The sequence below is a fragment of the Maniola jurtina genome, chromosome 8 (genome assembly GCF_905333055.1).
Source record: "Maniola jurtina chromosome 8, ilManJurt1.1, whole genome shotgun sequence".
In the NCBI taxonomy this organism is placed as follows: domain Eukaryota; kingdom Metazoa; phylum Arthropoda; class Insecta; order Lepidoptera; family Nymphalidae; genus Maniola; species Maniola jurtina.
In genome coordinates this window covers 8305777-8325086 of record NC_060036.1, presented here as the reverse complement: position 1 = coordinate 8325086, position 19310 = coordinate 8305777, and the positions used below count along the sequence as shown (strand labels likewise).

At 34.2% G+C, this 19310-nt stretch overlaps 1 protein-coding gene across 1 annotated transcript in view; it reads left to right on the top strand.

Moving 5' to 3' along the window:
• Positions 1-18669, top strand: part of LOC123867763 (short neuropeptide F-like) — a 49496-nt gene extending 30827 nt beyond the window's left edge. The window contains exons 2-6 of the mRNA XM_045910001.1: positions 7854-7952; positions 13979-14157; positions 16076-16186; positions 17418-17504; positions 18084-18669. Of these exons, the coding sequence (XP_045765957.1) occupies positions 7856-7952; positions 13979-14157; positions 16076-16186; positions 17418-17504; positions 18084-18143 (534 nt within the window). The 5' untranslated portion in view covers positions 7854-7855 and the 3' untranslated portion in view covers positions 18144-18669. The remainder of the gene's footprint in view (positions 1-7853; positions 7953-13978; positions 14158-16075; positions 16187-17417; positions 17505-18083) is intronic.
• Positions 18670-19310: the final 641 nt, after the last annotated feature.

Below are 19310 nucleotides of genomic sequence, written 5' to 3'. Positions count from 1 at the left end.
CAGGAAATATACATATTCGCACTTGTGCGGGAATGTAATGGACGCCACATGAAACAGGTGTTTCGGAGCCGCTATTATTGAGGTGTTTCACAGTACTGAGTAGTTAGGAGGAGTAGGATAATAAAAACTCTAAATATGCAACATTCTAGCCCGTGTGATCAAGCAATTAATAGTTACTGAACTCGTTACTGTACCCCGAAACCCCATAACATTCATAACATTTTAATTTAACTGTCATCTGTGTATTCTAAAATGTTGTATGATACACATGCACATTGAAAATTACATTCTCGACGCTATATTTGAATAGCCTCTCCTTCGGCTCGGGTTGACAATTGGCGCTATTGACGCCTTGACGGTAATTTTCATCATGCCACACTTGTAGCATAAATAACACTAATAACATCTTGAACAATACATAAAATTTTAAAAACAACTAGTTACAGCCTACAGCGACATTTGAATACAAATAGGACGTATTTTCTGTAAACGTTCTAACTACGTTTGTGATGCGACGTGTTATTTTACCGTCATTTGTTCATAATATCTTAATTTTGAGATTGTGGATTGGAACGTTTTTTTTTTTTTTTCAGAAATACTTCCAATTATTTAACCCTATAAATTTTTTATCCGTTATGAAATGCAAATTATTTTAAATTTGAAACTGATGTGCTCAAATTTAGTGTAAATCATAGTGGAGAGTATGTAAGTACATTGTACAGGTGGCGGTGGTCGCGTCGACAACCAATTTGCCGGTTGGAGGATCAAAGAGGCTGATTCACGCTTCGCTCGTGACGGGCCACCTCGTCATATAGATAACACAATAATATATGATTCATACTTTAAAATATCATTTTGGTAACATTTTCGTTGACGTATGTGGTTTGCATACCTTTTTTTAGTGCGACGACATTATATTTCATGTGGTACCTAACAAATGAGGCAGTCTAAGATAGAAGCAGTGGAATTGGTACTTAAAGCAGTTTTTATCAAGGAAATCGGTTATTACGCGCCTTAGTACTAGAACGCTAAATCGCTTGGGGCACGGCTGTAGGGTGATAACTAATCACGGCCAAACCCTTCCCCGGTCTAAGGAAATTAAAAGAGATATTATGAAAAATACATATATGTACATTGTGCAGGAGATTGCAAGTTGGGGGTGTGGACGGTTCTAAAATGGGCCCGCTGGCAAAAGCCAGCCCGGGGCTAAATCAGGGCTTAGCTGGTTTGTTCATGCTGCTGAAATATCTACAGTTGGAAATTACGAAAACGTATAAACAAACATAATGTAAAGAGAATTTCGAATCTATTAGGTAAAATGAATTGAAAATAATAATAGGTGACTAAGTATAGAAACTTGTTCCAACAAAAACAATAATTATTACATTCATTTAGGTTTCAAATTGTTGTGATTTATTTTAACGATGGCTTTGTTTTGGAAACCAAAATTTTAGATTTACCTACCTATATCTGTTTATAATGGTAGATTAGATAATAATATGGTACGAACAAATATATTAATATACCTAAATGCAAAAATGTGTTTATCTGTCTATATGTCTGTTTGTTTATCTGCTAGCTTTTCATGCGTTTAACCGATTTTGACGAAATCCGGTACATAGATAGCTGATACAGGCATATTATCCCGTGGACATAAGCTTTTGTTCCCGAAAAAGCAAAGAGTTCCCACGGGGCTTTCTTAAAATCTTAATCCAGATGGAAGAAGTTGCGGGGTATCATCTACGTAAGTAAATGATGCTGGGATAGCTTGCATCCCGGAGACAAAAGTAGACTAATTTTATCCCGGAAATTCATTGAGATCTCACGGAATTTTTAAAACCTAAATACACGCGGACGAAGTCTCGGGCATCATCACATAGGTATTAGGATATATTTTCTCCACAAAAGTGTATTACGTGTGTAATCTATCATATATTATGTACTCTCCTTTCCCTCCAACTGAGCGTAAAACTTACCTACGCTGGGAATAGGTACGATTATAGTTCAACGGAGTCTGAACTAACGAGTTAAGACCTTTCAGATTTCAGTTCGCCCCTTGACCTTTGGGCAATTGAGTCTTCGCAAAGTATTTGCGCTGTAAATTCCATGAGAACTATTCTTACAGTAAAGAAATCCATACAATAAATGCGAAAGTTTATCTATCTGTCTGTCTGTCAGTGTGCTAGATTTTCACGGCCCATCCGTTTAACCGATTTTGACGAATATGGATGGCTTGTATCCCAGGGATGGATATTATGCTACTTTTTATGGCGGAAAATCAAAAAGTTTAAAAACAATCCACGCGAACGAAGTGACGGGCATCACATTATGAAAGTACGAAATAAAATCGTATCGACCACCAAAAGAAACCGAAACAAAAGAAACTGATGTATAACAAATAAACAAACGAGCTTTCAGGAAATGTTATCTTTTGTATCAGTATCAGTAAAAAAGTGAACGCAAACACATGAAAACCTATCTTCAAGTAGGTAAATACTTAAGAATACAAATATATTCTGTGTTCTCAGATGCCACTGTAATGGCAATTTTGTTCACAATAGACTTGGTTTAGTCACTGATAAGAAATCATGTCAGTTTTTTTGTCATATACTATTCAAATAATATTAAAAGGTGTAGATAATATTGAAAATGAGCACATAAATATAGAAAATTGAATAGCTAAGTAATTAGCCAAAATAGCCAAAACCTTTAGAAAATAAGCAACTTCAGTATGAGTTTTAACTGAGATAAAAGATTGTTAGTTAGTAGTGAAGTTGATAGAAAGAGTACCTAGCACGACTACAGATTTCTGTGGGAAAATTCAGTTTATGTTGGATAGCATAGCAGATAGCAGACAAGCACATAGGTATGCAAATAGCTTATTCATGCAGGGTTAAAAACCAGACAGTTTTTCCGTAAAAGTTCATTCCATCAGCCGCATCAAAGGAAAATGTTATCTGTAGCCGCACGAGTCACAAAATTTAAATTTCACATCATCAATCATTTTATATTCGCGCCTTTAATCACAAAATGTAATCGATTAAATGAAAAAGTGGCTTAATTTTAATTTTAATGGAAATCTACCTGCGATGAACGTGATTTTTAAACTTCAGGATGTTAAAATATGATTACTTATTTCTAAATAAGTGTTCTTCCTTGAAGGTAAAGCACTATCATAAAAAATTTAAAAATAATATACTTAAAATGCAATAAATACTTAAAATTATATAAATACTTAAATAATACTTAAAATTATATAAGGCGTTAAGCTTTTTAAATATTGTGTGTGTGTTCGCGGAATCGCAGCAATCAAACGGACTGAGCGATCACATGTCTTTTCTATATTTTTCGAAGACGAGTTTCAACAGGACGGTTCATGACTAATAACAGGTGACCCGCCTGCTCATTTGCTCGCAATTTATGATGTTTTTCGTTTGGGCTCTATGAATTGCTTTCGTTGATTACTTGGCGTACAGATCGAGATCACCTGAGATCACGATCTAATAATAATGAGGCAGGAAGGTGGTCTTGTATATCAAACGTAGTGTTAATCGATGTATTTCACAATATTATATAGGTTGATACTTGATTACTGTGAGTAGTATAGTGACCTTGATTTCTAAATGAATACTTATTTAAGTAAAAGAAATTTGTGTCTGTGTGGTATTTAATAGATTGATTTATTTTTTTCTTTTAATGTTTTCTTTACAGTAGGTTATATGATTACAATCTACTGATTTGTTTGATTCCAAGCAACTTATACTAAGATATTTCAGCATATCTACAAGCGATGGGCTACGACATCGTAGTAATTAGTGAGTGAAGAACTTGCTCCCAGAACTGAAACTTGTATAGTACATACCTACCTACCTAACATAAGTCGAGAGTTATACTCGGATCAAAGGCTTAGAAATAAGTGGCACATGGCACAAACCAAGCTATTAAACTGAATGCGGTGTGAACATTCTGCTCTAACTTTGAATTAAACCAAAATTATACATGTTCTGGTTGTACACACGACTAGGATGCATCCATATTTTCCTCAAATATTTTAAATAATATCACTAACATACGAAAGTCTGCCAGTTTGCTAGCTTACCTTAAAAGACTAGCTGAAGACTACGCACCTACGTAAAGAACCTACCTAAAAGTTCATGAAAGCTTTGATATTAATTAACCCCCGACCCAAAAAGAGGGGTGTTATAAGTTTGACGTGTGTATCATTGCTCCTAAACTAATAAACCGATTTTAATTTAGTTTTTTTTTGTTTGACCTTTCAAACAAAAAAATTGGCTTGATCAAGAGTGTTCTTAGTTATAATCCAAGAAAATCGATTCGGCTGAATCGATTTAACTTTCAAACAGCCATTTGAAAGTTATTAGCTCTTTTCTAGTTACTGTAACCTTCAGTTATCGGGGGTGTTATAAATTTTTAAATTACACTTGTTACAATTGAATACGGCCAAACCAAATAGGAACAAATAAGCTATGACTTATTCGCGATGAAAAAATGCAGCATGTTCCGTGCTTGTGAGTTGGGACAGGGGCTGTGATAAGCGTGATTGATGACGTCTCGAGCGACGGAACGAGGGGTCGTTATGCTTATGACACCACGCCACGGCACGTTGCCCTACTTGTTGAACGTGGTTATATTTGTCTCATTTTTGACTTTCATAAAACATTCACATGTCACACGCTATGTGTAGGTAGCTACTTAGGTACCTGTCACTCTTTTCTGATTTCTTGTATCTCTGTCATGTTTTTTTTATAAGGCCGCGATTACACCTTGACAACAAAACTAAGGTAAATGCCCTACCTTATGTTAGTAAATGACACTTAAAAGAGTGTTTACATTAGTAAAGTTAAAAGTTAATTATGTAAGCTCATCGATGTGTAAGCTACTCACATACGTGAGTAAAACTTACCTACAGGTTTAATTGCGGCCTTACTATAAAGTTATTTTTTTTTATGTATAGCTAGCTGATGCTAGTAATTTATATAAATACGGGTGTCTTATTCTAAAACTCCAAATTTAAGTTAAATATTTAACCCCCGACCCAAAAAGAGGGGTGTTATAAGTTTGACGTGTGTATCTGTGTATCTGTCTGTGGCATCGTAGCTCCTAAACTAATGAACCGATTTCAATTTAGTTTTTTTTTTGTTTGAAAGATAACTTGATCGAGAGTGTTCTTAGCTATAATCTAAGAAAATCGGTTCAGCCGTTTGAAAGTTATCAGCTCTTTTCTAATTACTGTAACCTTCACTTGTCGGGGGTGTTATAAATTTTTAATTTACACTTGTTACATTATGATACCTATTTGAATTAGAGGCTGCGACAGCAATCGCTACTAATCAATTGAAAATTACCATTAGGCTTAGCGTGAACTGATATAATAATTGATTAATTAGCATAAAATAGATTCTCAGAGGACATCTCAGTTAAACAAATCTGTGATTCACTGATTAATTGGGTTTGTGTGGATGATAGATTAACGCAGTTATTTGAGCAATAATTTAACTATCTACCGTTAACTAAATAAATCTTTTATCTGTATTACTAAGGTTTTCATTTTTTAGGGTTCCGTACCTCAAAAGAAAAAACGGAACCCTTATTGGATCACTTTGTTGTCTGTCTGTCTGTCCGTCCGTACCAGGTGGGGTATCATAATATGAAAGGGCTTTACCTGTACAGATTTTTATTTATTTTTATGCATAATAGTTTTAATTTATCGTGCAAAATGTTGGAAAAAATACCCGAGTACGGAACCCTCAGTGCGCGAGTCTGACTGACTTGGCTGGTTTTTTTAAGAATCCCGTGGAAACATTTAGATTTTCTGGAACAAAAATCCCACTTGGTCGTTTTTTTCTAATACTTTAAAACTTTTCAAAAAATACCTGCTTCTGTAGCTATAGTTAGTAGGTACTTGTCTGAATTGCTGCTTCTGACGCGACAGGTAGAGATGGCAATCGGGATGGGGACGCCCCGCACAGCCCCTGTGGTAGCCCAGTGCGAGAGGCGGCGTCCCCCTGCCTCATACCCCAAATGCCATCTCGATTTGTCGCGAACTATAGATTCCTGATCTATTTAGAAGCAGTCTAACTACATATATCAAGGAATGTGTCTGTTTACTGATTAATTTCTAAAAACGTAATTTCCCAAAAGAGAGCCTGAAAAATATCGAACTGAAAGATGTCGAATATCGATTGAAAATAATAAATTCAGCAATATATTGTATGAAATCAGCTATTTCAAAAATATATGAAAGGGTGGAGTTGTAGAATGAAGTAAAGTTAAAGTTTAATCGAAATGTCAATCACACAAGTTAAAATTGAGTTTAGGTTTTGTGTATTAGGTACCTACTCGTATTGGTACACGAGTAGCTATTTGTTTTATCTCAATATAGGTACATGACTGTGCAATACTTATACCACTTATCCGCAATTTTCTTTATTGCGATCTTCAGTAGGATAATAATTATTTCCATCTTGACGGTAAGTTCCGTAGTTTTGTAAAATTTTAATATAGATATAAAAAGAAAAGTTTTGTAAAGTTTTATATACCTAGTTGTAAACTTGGTTGTAAAGTTAAAGAAGAAAGTTTCAAAGAGTTGCTTTCGCAAGAACTTATTTTAGATTTAACATTTGCCCGTTTGATATTTTTAGACATCCAGTCATTGAAGTAAAGTGGTAGTGAATTTTTATTATTACTGGATACTAGGTAACTTTTTAACTATCCTTATAAGTAATTATGTACAGTACACCACTGTAGGATTTATGCTTGTAACTACCTTAGCTATTAAACATAAGTATAGTTACTTAATAAGGATAGAAAGATACCTAATTCTCCCTTTATTTTCATTATAAGGTTAACCTCCATTAAAACGCTAAGAAAACGAGGCATTTTGATGTTATTTTTATAATAGCTAACGCTTTCGTACTATTTATTTACTGTATTTATACGCTTTATTTCCTTAACTTAAGATTTATACCCTTTTTTACGTCGAAATCCTTTCAAAACTTGGATTTCTGTCAAAATACTTAGCAATGATCTTGTAACATCTTTGTACTTAAATGTCTTCGGCAAGTTAAGTCTATTAGAGGTAAATAATTAAGAATTGGTAATGTTTGTAATACCTAACTTATATAATATTATGATCAGAAAGGCTATGTGAAATTCAATATTTAAGAAGTAGAGCGACCTCGAGCCACCTGTCTTCATTACAACAATATTGTGATTTAAGGTCCGAACCTTTCTGACAAATAAATTGGTTTTTATCTCTTATTTGCGCTTCATTGTAAGACTACTTGTACTGTATGTACTAAATAATTTATTTTATTAGTAAATTTCATAAACAAAAGTATATTTTTTCTGATTTTAATGGAATCTATCACTACCCATCAATGGCAATAGTGAGTTTTTCCTTCAATCACACCGCAACGTAGCAACTGATTGACTTTTTTGCATGGATCTGTGACATAGCTACCTGCGCAGCTATATCACTCTTTCTCACTCAGAGGTCTTTAACTATAGACACAGATCCATGCTATGTCATTCTTAAAGAGTGATATACGAGTAGCTACGCAGGCAGCTATGTCATAAGTACTCATACGAGTAGTTTCATAGTGCTTATACTGCATACATGTATTATCATAGGATGGATGATCAATATCAGTGGTTTATATTCTCTATATCATTTTCATTATTATCTCAGGGAATTATGTGTGTGTAAATCGGCACACTCGCTAGTGCCGGAAATGCGAACGAATGCTCTGGAAAGTTGATTGTGTGAAAACTGAATATTGAATGTGTTGTAAAATATGGTATATTATTCAAAATGTTATTGCTTGTTTCAGATATGTCCCGGAACACGATGCTGGCTCTAGCAATTTACGGCTTCACAGCGATATGCATGATTCCCGTATCCTCGGCGCAGGCACTATCACAATATGACGGTAATATTAAAATAACTAGTTGACCTATCCCGGCTTTGCTCCCTGATAGTCCTATAATAGTGGAATCTACGCACTGACTGGAACACGAGTGCCATACAATTTTTTAATTGAGGTATTTATATTTATTAAACTTATAGAATGTACAGGGCATTTCTGTTATATTCAGTGCCACAAACACCACAGTCAGTTTTACTAGGCACTGCGTTAACTTATTATAGTTTTATAGCCAAACTATGAAACCAGTATTACCAAAGTACCAAATTTATAGGTCAAAGGGTAGGTAGGTACAAAATACTTAATCTAGTGGGTAGGTAAGAAAAATGTGCAGCTCGACGTGTAACATTGTGAATGACAGTTATTTTTGTTCCGATTCCAAGATCCCCAGTGAGCGTAAATACCTGGAATAAAATTGACACTTTATGTCAATTATATTCTTCATATTGACACTATGTTGACAGGTGTCTCATCACTAGCATTTATTTTCGAGTACGCTCACATGACCCTCACTACCAAGTACCTTAAATGTAGACCTTACAATGCCCAAATGTAAGGAATTAATGCACAATTGCAAAGCAATTGCATATTTGACTTTGCAATTGCACATTGTAAGGTCTACTTTTCCTGAGGATGCTTCGGTGTCGGAGCGAAACATGCGTCAATAGTATGTTTTGGGAATATGTGTGGTGTTGCGTAGTGGTGGTGAGCATTGCTTGCTTAGCTTGCAATAAAGCAAAGCTGTAGGCAAGACAGCATCTTGCCTACTTTGCTTTATTGTAATGTATGACGACAGAGCACCTATTAAGTATTCAATTTTACGACTGCTATAAATTCTCCTCTCGCACCGCAAGTGAGGTGATTGCTGCAAGGGATCATAGTTTCTATGAATTTCACAGATTATTATCAACCATAAAATTGCTGTACCACACTTAGGTTTTCTGATACGTACCGTTATGGTCGAATGTCTTTCTGGTGTCTGTGTTTCCTGCCACGTATAACCTAAATAGCCTTTAAGGCAAAAGTGAATACACATCTTCTAGGCTAATCATTTAGCATGATTGTCGTCTAACCGAACCGCAAGCCTATTTCACAATAAAAATGAGATTTAATGTCATTTGCATATAATAAAACCACAAAGTCTATTTTTGCTTAAAAAACCTACATTCATTTTTAAAATCTGAGCCTTATTGCTATTTAGGTACTAGTGAAGCAATTTTGGCTGATTAAAGTAATGATAGGCGAAACGAACTTTCTAAATCCGCTGCAGTAGGTAGGTACATCAGGCTGCTTCAAACGCAAGGCTGGGCGCATATTGGCAATTTCTTGTAAGTAGCCGCTCTAGCAGTTATAGTGTCAAAAAAGATGTTCAAGTTATAGAAGTTATGACTGCCCAAAATAATTTAGAAAGCTTTACCGTTTTCAGCGGCTAGAAAGAAAGCTTAAATAGCCAATATATGCCCAGTCAAAGTCCTAGTAGGTAAGTTTAATCCTACTTACCTACTGCAAATTCATTTCATTCCATTTTCAATTTTTTCGCTGTTAAAAAGTGTGACAAAATTAGATGGGTAGTGTCATGTAGTATTTTAACTTGAATTATGTAAGTTGGTAGATATTTGCGTTACCTTTTAATAAAGATTAAAAAACGTTTTTATGATTAAGATTCCTAATTCATAATTCCCTGAAATAAATAGGTATCAATTCCACTTTCATTATAAAAATAAAATAAAGCAACTTGTGTGTCGGACAGTGGTAGGTGGATAGAGGTACTTTATATAAATAAGCTTTGATGTTAAAAAGCAATCTCGGCAAACGACATCGAGAAACAAAATTAATATTTATTTATGTGTTGAATCAAATAAATAAGTAACCACGAAATACTCGTACATTTGTTCACGACAAAAAACATTGGTCATTTCAACTTGATATACACACCATACAAACAGTATTTACCAAATGTAAACAAACATTTTTAATCAAAACTTTCCAATTTTTTATGGAAAATATTACAAAAGCTAGCCTTATCTTTCCAACATGGACCTTTTTAAGTTTCAAACACATAATTTCGTACTCAAATCAACATCTCTGTCTCGGTTTGAAATAGATACCTTGAACAATCTGGTCAATCAATTAATAAATAATTGATAGAAAAGATAACTGACGCGGGTTAGAGCTTTAAGTTCCGGGAATATATTTCCGTGGTAAAACGGAATTCAAAATTGTGTTTATAGTATCCAATTAAGCGAAATTCCAAATACAAAACTATAACTTTCTAACATATGATAGAGCCTATAGGGTGAGTGATTCAAAATCAATTGGACGGTCCTGTCCAGCAACAGCTGTGCCTCCAAATCAGAATTGGTACAAGACATCCTCTACAAAAATATAAGCAATCAATCATTGTAGGAAGCGTAATTGAAAATATAGTTTTCACACCTATTTTTTTGGTTCTTTTTATCAGATTTTTTTCCCATAATCTGAATCGATATTCCTTTACTATTTTTCTGTCACCCGGCTCCATAGCCGCTAACAATCAGCCCATTAGAAAGCTCTAGTAGTAGTGACTGAGTGCAGCGGGTGAATGGATTGGAAATGGAAGTTTATTTGTGTGATCAAATCAAAAATGATGAATGAAGAGATACGTACGAGAGTAGGTAATCGATTTAGGTCAACAAGTTGAAGCTAAGTGATAATAAGCGGGGCGCATTCAAAGAACTGACCAACCTAATTCCCAAGTTATTCGAATAGTAACCGAAAAGCGTAGTATTGAGTATATCAATAGACTACATTTTAAAAGGGTCGTAAGGAGTCCCTGGGTACGAGCGCCATGCACTTATTAAAACTGTGCTTATACTTGTAGACCGAGGTATATGGAAATCTCTACAAAAGATCTGTGCCCAGCAGCGGGCGTCTATTTTTCTAAATATTTGATATTAATACCTATTAAAATGTTATGAAGGTACATTTAGGTACATTTTCAAATATCCCATGTCGAGAGTAGGTAGGTATATCAAGGTATATAACATAGGTACCTATATAAACAAAGCGCAATAAATCTAAACTATATGAGCAGAAGTCACGTAAGTAGGTATGTCGTTAACCTTTGGATTAAAATAATATGATACGATATGAATAAGTAAACCTGTTATAAATATGTAACTGTAATTATCGGTTTTATAAACTGGATATAATTAAAACCTGGAGTTGAAATCAAAAATGTGTAATCATTTTATTATTAGGTGGAAACATGGGGTGGAAAGTACAAACAAGTGTAAATTAAAAATTTATAACACCCCCGACAAGTGAAGGTTACAGTAACTAGAAAAGAGCCGATAACTTTCAAACGGCTGAACCGATTTTCTTGTATTATAGCTAAGAAGACTCTCGATCAAGCCATCTTTCAAACAAAAAAAACTTAATTAAAATCGGTTTATCGGCCACAGACAGATACACAGATACACACGTCAAACTTATAACACCCCTCTTTTTGGGTCGGGGGTTAATTACGTTAACAATACGATATGTAATATGCGATACAGGTAGACACGTTTAAAATACTGTACGTAAGTAATATATAGAACCTCCCGGAATAAAGCTTTACAACCACTAATTAAATCAAGTGGTTTAACGAACTATTTGCATATTAAATTAACAGCAATAACAATGTTAATGAAGAACACGCTTTAAAATTAACTTATCACAATTTGAATTTAATTTATAACTCTCGTATTCTATTCTGGCTGATTTGTCAAACTCTTAGACAAAATATTTCGTTAGATCAATTAAAATAATTGTTTTATTATTTGGTTTAAGAGGGGTCTCTCCGTCACTCGCTCCATACAAACGTAGTTCCAATTTCATTTGAATATTAAGCAACCAAAGTCTATGAAATTTTGCAGACATATTCTAGAAACTAATATTTATGCCTGTGGTTTTCCAGATTTCTGTTAAAATATTCGGTTTCAAAGTTACGCGGTCTTAAAAATTCAAATACAAATATTTAAGCCCCTGTAATTTTAAAACTACATATTTTTAGAAAAATCTAAAACACAACAAGCACAGATATTAGTTTCTAGAACATGTCTGCAAAATTTCATGGACTTTGGTTGCTTAATATTCAAATGAAATTGGAACTACGATTGTATGAAGTAAGTGACGGAGAGAGCCCTGTTAAGTCTAATATTTTATCATAGTACTTACCTATATATACTATTGATAAAAAATTATAAACTTACACTTGAATCCGCTAACGCAACAACTAAATTAATCATCCTAAAAGTACCTAGGTACCTACAGGACAGGCTGTTGCACTATTGTCCTAATATTATCCTTAAGTCCTTTAAGCTTAATTGGAAGCGAAATGGAGAATATTAGTATACCTACCGTTTGTCATACTCAGTAGCTAACATGGGTAATATAGATATTATCTTGAAAATTCCTCAATCAATTATTTTGGACTTGCCTTTACACAGGTTCAAAAATCTATTAAAAATATGCTCCTGAGAAAAGCACATTATACAATCGAAGATTATGTAAATGATAAAAGAGCGTAGATTTGACCTGCAATTCGCTCCAGCAATGCGCGGGACTTCAATTGCTTTTATATATGGCATAATCCATACTAATATTATAAATGCGAAAGTGTGTCTGTCAGTCTGTCTGTCTGTCTATCTGTCTGTCTGTCTGTCTGCTTCGTTTTCACGGCCCAACCACTGAACCGATTTTAATGAAAGGTACAGACTTGGGATACATCCCGGGGAAGGACATAGGCTACTTTTTATACCGGAAAATCAAAGAGTTCCTACGGGATTCAAAAAAACCGAAATACACGCGGGCGAAGCCGCGGGCATCCTCTAGTATCAAATCTTTGAAAAGAGCAACCGCCGAGTTTCGTGCTGGTTCTTCTCGGTAGGAAAGGCATTCCGAACCAGTGGTAGATGCTTTTGACGATTCAAAAGAACTTGTAAAAGTCTAATTGAATAAAAATATTTTGAATTTGAATTTGAACTTAGATATATGAGTATAAAAGTTTGTAAAAATTACGAGTAACTAAATATAATACATATAAAGTACAGATTAAATACAATATTTTGTATTAAATACTAAGACTTTACTTTGAATTACAAAATATTTCATGCTCGTTATAATGAAAAACGTGACCTTACAACTACATTTGAGCGCGATATTTTAAACGTAACAATACATTCCATGATTTCAATACCCCTGCAGAGGGCGGACGTTGGATACAACAAATAAATTGGCCATCATAAAACTTGAAATCCTTACACTGGAGAAACAAATTGCTTGCAATCTTTACATCGAGCACCTAATCGCCTTCACGTTTAACGTAGGATTCCCTTTGGGATAAGGGTGATTACATTCCGAGATTAACTAAACTTGCAGATGAATACTTGGTTGATTGGACGCCTCCGTCGACTTGGTTTAGACGATACTATACTTGTATTTATGTTATATTTGACGAACATTGTCCAACTTTTTCATATATAAAGTAAAAATATATTCACTAAGACGAAATCATGTCATTTTTATTCTAGAAAATAAGAGACGTAGGTAGGGTATAGTATAACAACAACAAACATCTAAACGATGCAACAAAATCTGTTAAAGAAAATATCCGAATTATACTTAAGTACCTAGCGCGGCGCGTTTATTTCATTTAAAAAATTGTTTATCCGACAGTTGATAAAGTAAAATCATAACTACTGTTTTCTACTGTAGTTTTCTAGATCAGTTTCAAAAATGATTAAGTACAAAAGCTATTTTTTAATCTCCGTCCGACCAAGCTTAACACGGTGTCTTTCGATTTCATCCTGAATTCCCCTAGATAAAATCTTGGGAAGTTGAACCTCTTAATTCAAAATCCCAAATCTTTTTCCGACAAACTAATTCAAATTCATTTGTCTTGTTAATACAGTGAATTAGTTAAAAGATATTTTTACAGTAGTATCATGTATTTATCCACAGTACAGTGTACAAAATACATTGCGTTGACACAAATATTTCTCTGACAGGATCATCCGCGGTCGCTGACAGTAGGAGCGGGTGGGATGCACTAAACGGGCTCTACGCGCTACTGGCACAGCACGACGCTCTCAGCGGACACACACTCGCTCGTAAATCCGTGCGCTCACCTTCAAGACGCTTGCGTTTCGGACGACGCTCCGACCCTGAAATGCCTCCTCAAGCTCCTGTAAGTATAAAGCCTGAACACACAGCAAATATTGATAGCAGAGTGGTGCAGTACACTCCGTATGAAAACTAATTTAATCGCCCCGGCTAGCTGTAATTTTTGAAAATCATTTCGTGAACTATGTACCATACCTACTACCAGACTGGCGGATCGAGCACCTACAGAGTGAGTTTGAGTCACAGCGTACAGAATCCGTTCGTGTGGACAGCTTTCGCTTTTTTCACTTGTTTTTGTTCTTAGTCTATTTGCCCATTTCATACACTTAGGTGTATTATACACTCTTTAGCATCATTAACACGATAGTATTTATTCTATTGAAGCTGAAATCATGTGATAGCTATCTATTGCAGCCTTTGACTCGTGTTCTAAAGTACTCAGCTAAATGCGAATTGACACTGACAAATGTAATTTCAACCTAAACTCAACATATTCACAGTTACTTACCGGTAACAAGTCTGCAAAATTACTACCTCAAAAAGAATCAAAAAACTCCAAACTGATTTACAAGATTCCGCAAATCTGTGCATTACGTACCCAAGAGGATAATGCAAACAAAAGTGGATAATGTTACCCGTAATTTCAGCCTGAAACGGTTTGAAAGCGATCCCTTTTGCTCAATTCGACCAAACAAGATCTGAATCTGAATCTTGTGGTATATGCAATTTCTGACTCAAGATTTTTGTGTTACCACTAACAAACGAAGGTCAGTATTTATTTATCAGATACCTAGGTATATTTTGAAAAGTTTTTTGATTTGAGAGCTCGTTGAAGAACTCTCAATGGATAAGAGTAAATTTCGCGACTTAAGATTTTTGTGTTACCACTAACAAACGAACAGCGTGAACAGTAGGTTTTTAATTAACTAGGCATTTTAATACAGTAGAACTACTAAAAATTGTGATATGAAAAATTGTGAAACAATCATTAAAACGAAAAAAAAAAAAATATTGAATAAGTATATTATTTATATTGTATATAATATCTAATTGTTGTATTTATTTCTATTCTTTCGGAAGATAGTGACGGTAAATGGTTACAGTAAAATTATTTATTTATGTTGCTTTGGATGCTACAGATAATAGTGATTAAGTAAGTTATGTTCTTTCCAAATTTATTTTTGTGCATATTGGTATGACTGAGTTGATTAAAATCAACGACGGAGTTCACATACCATTTATTGACCTTACCTTACCTATTTATTACTTTTAGAGTTCGGTGGTTAAAATCTACCTTTATTAATTTCTAATGAATTATTCAATTGCATTTGATTATACACCTACTCAATATTTCATTAGAAATAATTATCAACTCTGATTTCATATACTACATGGAGACCTAATCAAATAGTTAAAATCTATTTAGTTTTATTATTTTCATTAGATATCCATTGAATTCAATTAGGTGGTCCACTCGATATTTCAATAGATATTTTATTAACAGCTCTGATTTCATAATATAGCGAGTGATCTAATCAAAATACTTCATTTTTTCAATAAGTGAAAGAAAATCTGGTGAAGATAATGTAATTTGTATCAAATTTCAATTTAACTGAAATATCGGTTTGATGTTATTGTTTCTTATCTCAATTTAATTTATATTCACTTTTATCTTGCCGAGTAGGCATCATATTAATATGACAACAGCGAAATCCAAAATATAAAATAGTTATTTTTTGTTTATCTACTAGTTCTAGTGATAGTGCTATACCTTTCCTGTTACATACTTAGGTTTTAGCTTGCTTTACTTGCTTCATAAAACAAACCATTATCATCATTAATATAACAATATAAATGTTTAAATAACATTCGAACTAGCACGCAATATCTACCTAACCGTTCTTCCGAGGTGATATTACTAAAAGTATTTTTTTTGTAAGGTCGGATAATCGGATTCTAGTATGTACTTCATCTCGTTTTAGCTTGACGAAATGGACGAACTATTGTCCCTCCGCGATGTGCGTACGCCCGTGCGCCTGCGCTTCGGACGTCGATCAGACGAACGCGCCGTGCCACATATTTTCCCACAGGAGGTGAGCATTTCATTAAAGGTAGGTACTTAAACTTATACCTAATATGAGATGGCCAACAAGAGGAACAAGAGTTGCAACAACCAGTTTCAACAGCTGTACCCAGGCAATATGCTCGTAATTAAATCACACCAACAATAAACCCCCCTCAATACTTACGAACACCTTCAAAGTAGGTACAATGACCGAGACTTCATAAAAACTGTAACACGCCATGAAATCACGAAACGAACTCATTCACCCTAACAAACCACTATTCGCTGTTACGACAATGGCGCGGTTTTATGACGAATAGTCCAATTTTTCTCTTGTGAGACCAGACGTGCAATATGTGTCGAGCTATAACTTTCATATCGTTGAAACCTCTTGCAATTGAATCAATTTTGTAACTTTAAATTGTTTTCTCTAGGTTTTTGTTCAAAATATGAGTGTTTGTACCAAACTTGCGTAGAAGGATTACATCGATATATAAGATTCATAGAGATAAATAATATGATAGATTATATTATGCACATCATTAAGTATATTGCATTAAAAGTTTATATTTAAAATAATAAAGTAACTGCATTTGAAAGCTTTGATAATGGCTAAAGTTTAATGGTACTAGGTTTAATAAATAAATAAATAAATAAATACTGCAACTTTATTAAATAGTTTCAGAATTGCTACTTCATAACCTGAATCCGTGAGTGGTGATAGCCTAATGGTTAAAACGTAGGTTTCCTATTCAGGGGGTCAGAGGCTCGATCTCGGGCACGCATCTCCAACTTTCTGGAGTTATATATGTGTTAAGCAAATAAATATCACTTGCTTTAACAGTGAAGGAAAACATCGATGTGTGAAGTCAACCAATCCGCACTTGGCCAACGCGTTGGACTGAGGCCTAGACCCTTCTCATTCTGAGAGGAGACTGACTTCAGTAGTGAACTGGTGATGGATTGATTGAACTTGAAACTACATTTCATTTAATAACATACTATTTAACTAATCAGATCGTACGCAACTTTTATTGAAGAGAAAATTCTAACTAAGGTTAGTTACCAATAGACCAAAACTCTTCCACATCTTGATTCTCTTAAACGTTTCGAACTCGATGGTTCGATATGCGAAGTTCGAAGCTATCGAACTATTCCTATTATCACGAAACGTGGTCAGCACTTTAATTATCGTGTTAGCGTTATGATGGTTGTTAGTCATTTTTATCGTAGTTTTCACGAGTTTCTTTACTACACAGGACCAGGAACGTGCTGTGCGCGCCCCGTCCATGCGTCTCCGATTTGGCCGAAGATCCGACAATAATATGTTTCTGCTGCCATTTGAGGTAAGTAATTATACTAATATGATTTTATAGTTGACGCGCCCCAGCTTCGCATGGTCCATGACCATACGGTCACCTGTTCTATAGGCTATGTGTGAATGTAAGGACAATATCTCTCTTTAAGATAAGGAAACCGCATTGAAGTTTACAAAAAATCCATATTAATATAACAAAAGCACGCCTGAAAATATTTCGTAGGCTAACGGTGACTCCTATGGCATGTCAAGTGTATGACCATCTCCACGATGCAAGGTACCTCTGTACTAAATAGATGATGTCTGCGACTTCGTCTAGTTGGATAAAGATTTTTGAAAAATCCCGTGGGATCTCTTTGATTTTACGGGACGAAAAGTATGTCCGTCCCTGAAATGTAAGCCAATTAACTCTGCATTATATTTCGTCAAAATTAGTTAAATGCGCCGTATAACAGTCAAAAGAACTGACATGTTTTTACAATACAATATTAGCATGGAAGTATGGATTTTGAGACTAGCTCCAGGTTAGCTTTGTTGTCCTACCTTCTTTGTGGAACATAAATAATTAACATTAATTAACATTAAATATGTTTCTCATTATTTTCAGTCGGCTCTACCCAAGGAAGTGAAGGCGGGAAGTTCAGAAGACGACAGACAACCAAACTGAACATTCACACTTCTATAGGTAAATTCATCTCTCCGCTCCATACAAATTATTATCAGCAACTATAGTCCTAAGGAAAGAGTACTTATTATATTTACGACGTACATTCTAAGTGTCAAATTTTAAATATCAATTTTAGATGTTATTTCAATTAAACTACAACAATTATAAGCTATGTGTACATAATCAAAATGTAGTATAAAATGTATGTTGTTAAAATATGTTATCCTATCCTAACGCTAAACTTTTAGTTGATAATAAAAAATCTACTATTTTATTTATTGAGAACATGATTTTACTTATTTCTAGCAAAGAATTTTACATTTTTTGAGCTGGATAAATGTAAAATTTACTTTGCTATTTTTATTTTACTACACTATTCGTAGTTAGACTCGGCATATAAATTAATGTAGGTACTGATTTTCCCACTTTTTTCACCAGTAGTAATACTGTTTTAATGTTTATTTATCTTTAAATAGTAATTATAGTGCAATTAATAAGTTGAAATATAAAAAGCTAATCCGAATTATGATGTTTTATTTCATATCGCCCTCAAAATTATGTTTTATTCTATTTATACGAGTAAGTTCATGCTCTATACCCATAAAAAATTCATCCTAGCATTATATGGATAAAATAAGATGAGGTTATTATGCTTGTGATACTACCAATATTTAACGAGGTAGGTACCTATATTAAGTATGTAATTATATTTAATTGGGTTAAAATCTCTTAAAACTGTAGGATAAGGATTTCGGCAGATTATTATGATAAATGTTAATTCAAAAGCTTCCAGGAAAGTCATTTTAAAGATTTGACTAGCTATAATTTTGTTAAAGCAGGGATCTGGTGTAAAGAGATAGCCGCATTATGATTCAGTCAAATGGAATTTAACCTGACTTAACTTCATAAAAATAATGTCTCTACAGGTATTCAGATACCTATAAAAGAACTATAATTGGAAAAAAGCTGTGCATTAAAATATGTATTATTTTGAGATTTTAATAGGAGGAAGCTTTATAAACGACTAAGTACTTCGTTGACCACCCTGGATCAAGTGGGCTCAAGTGGGCTTACCCATTCCTTAGACAATATGAATCTAGGTTTTCTTCAAGTGTAATGTAGGTAGACCCAATAAGGAAGGATTATCACAAATTATACCCGAACAAG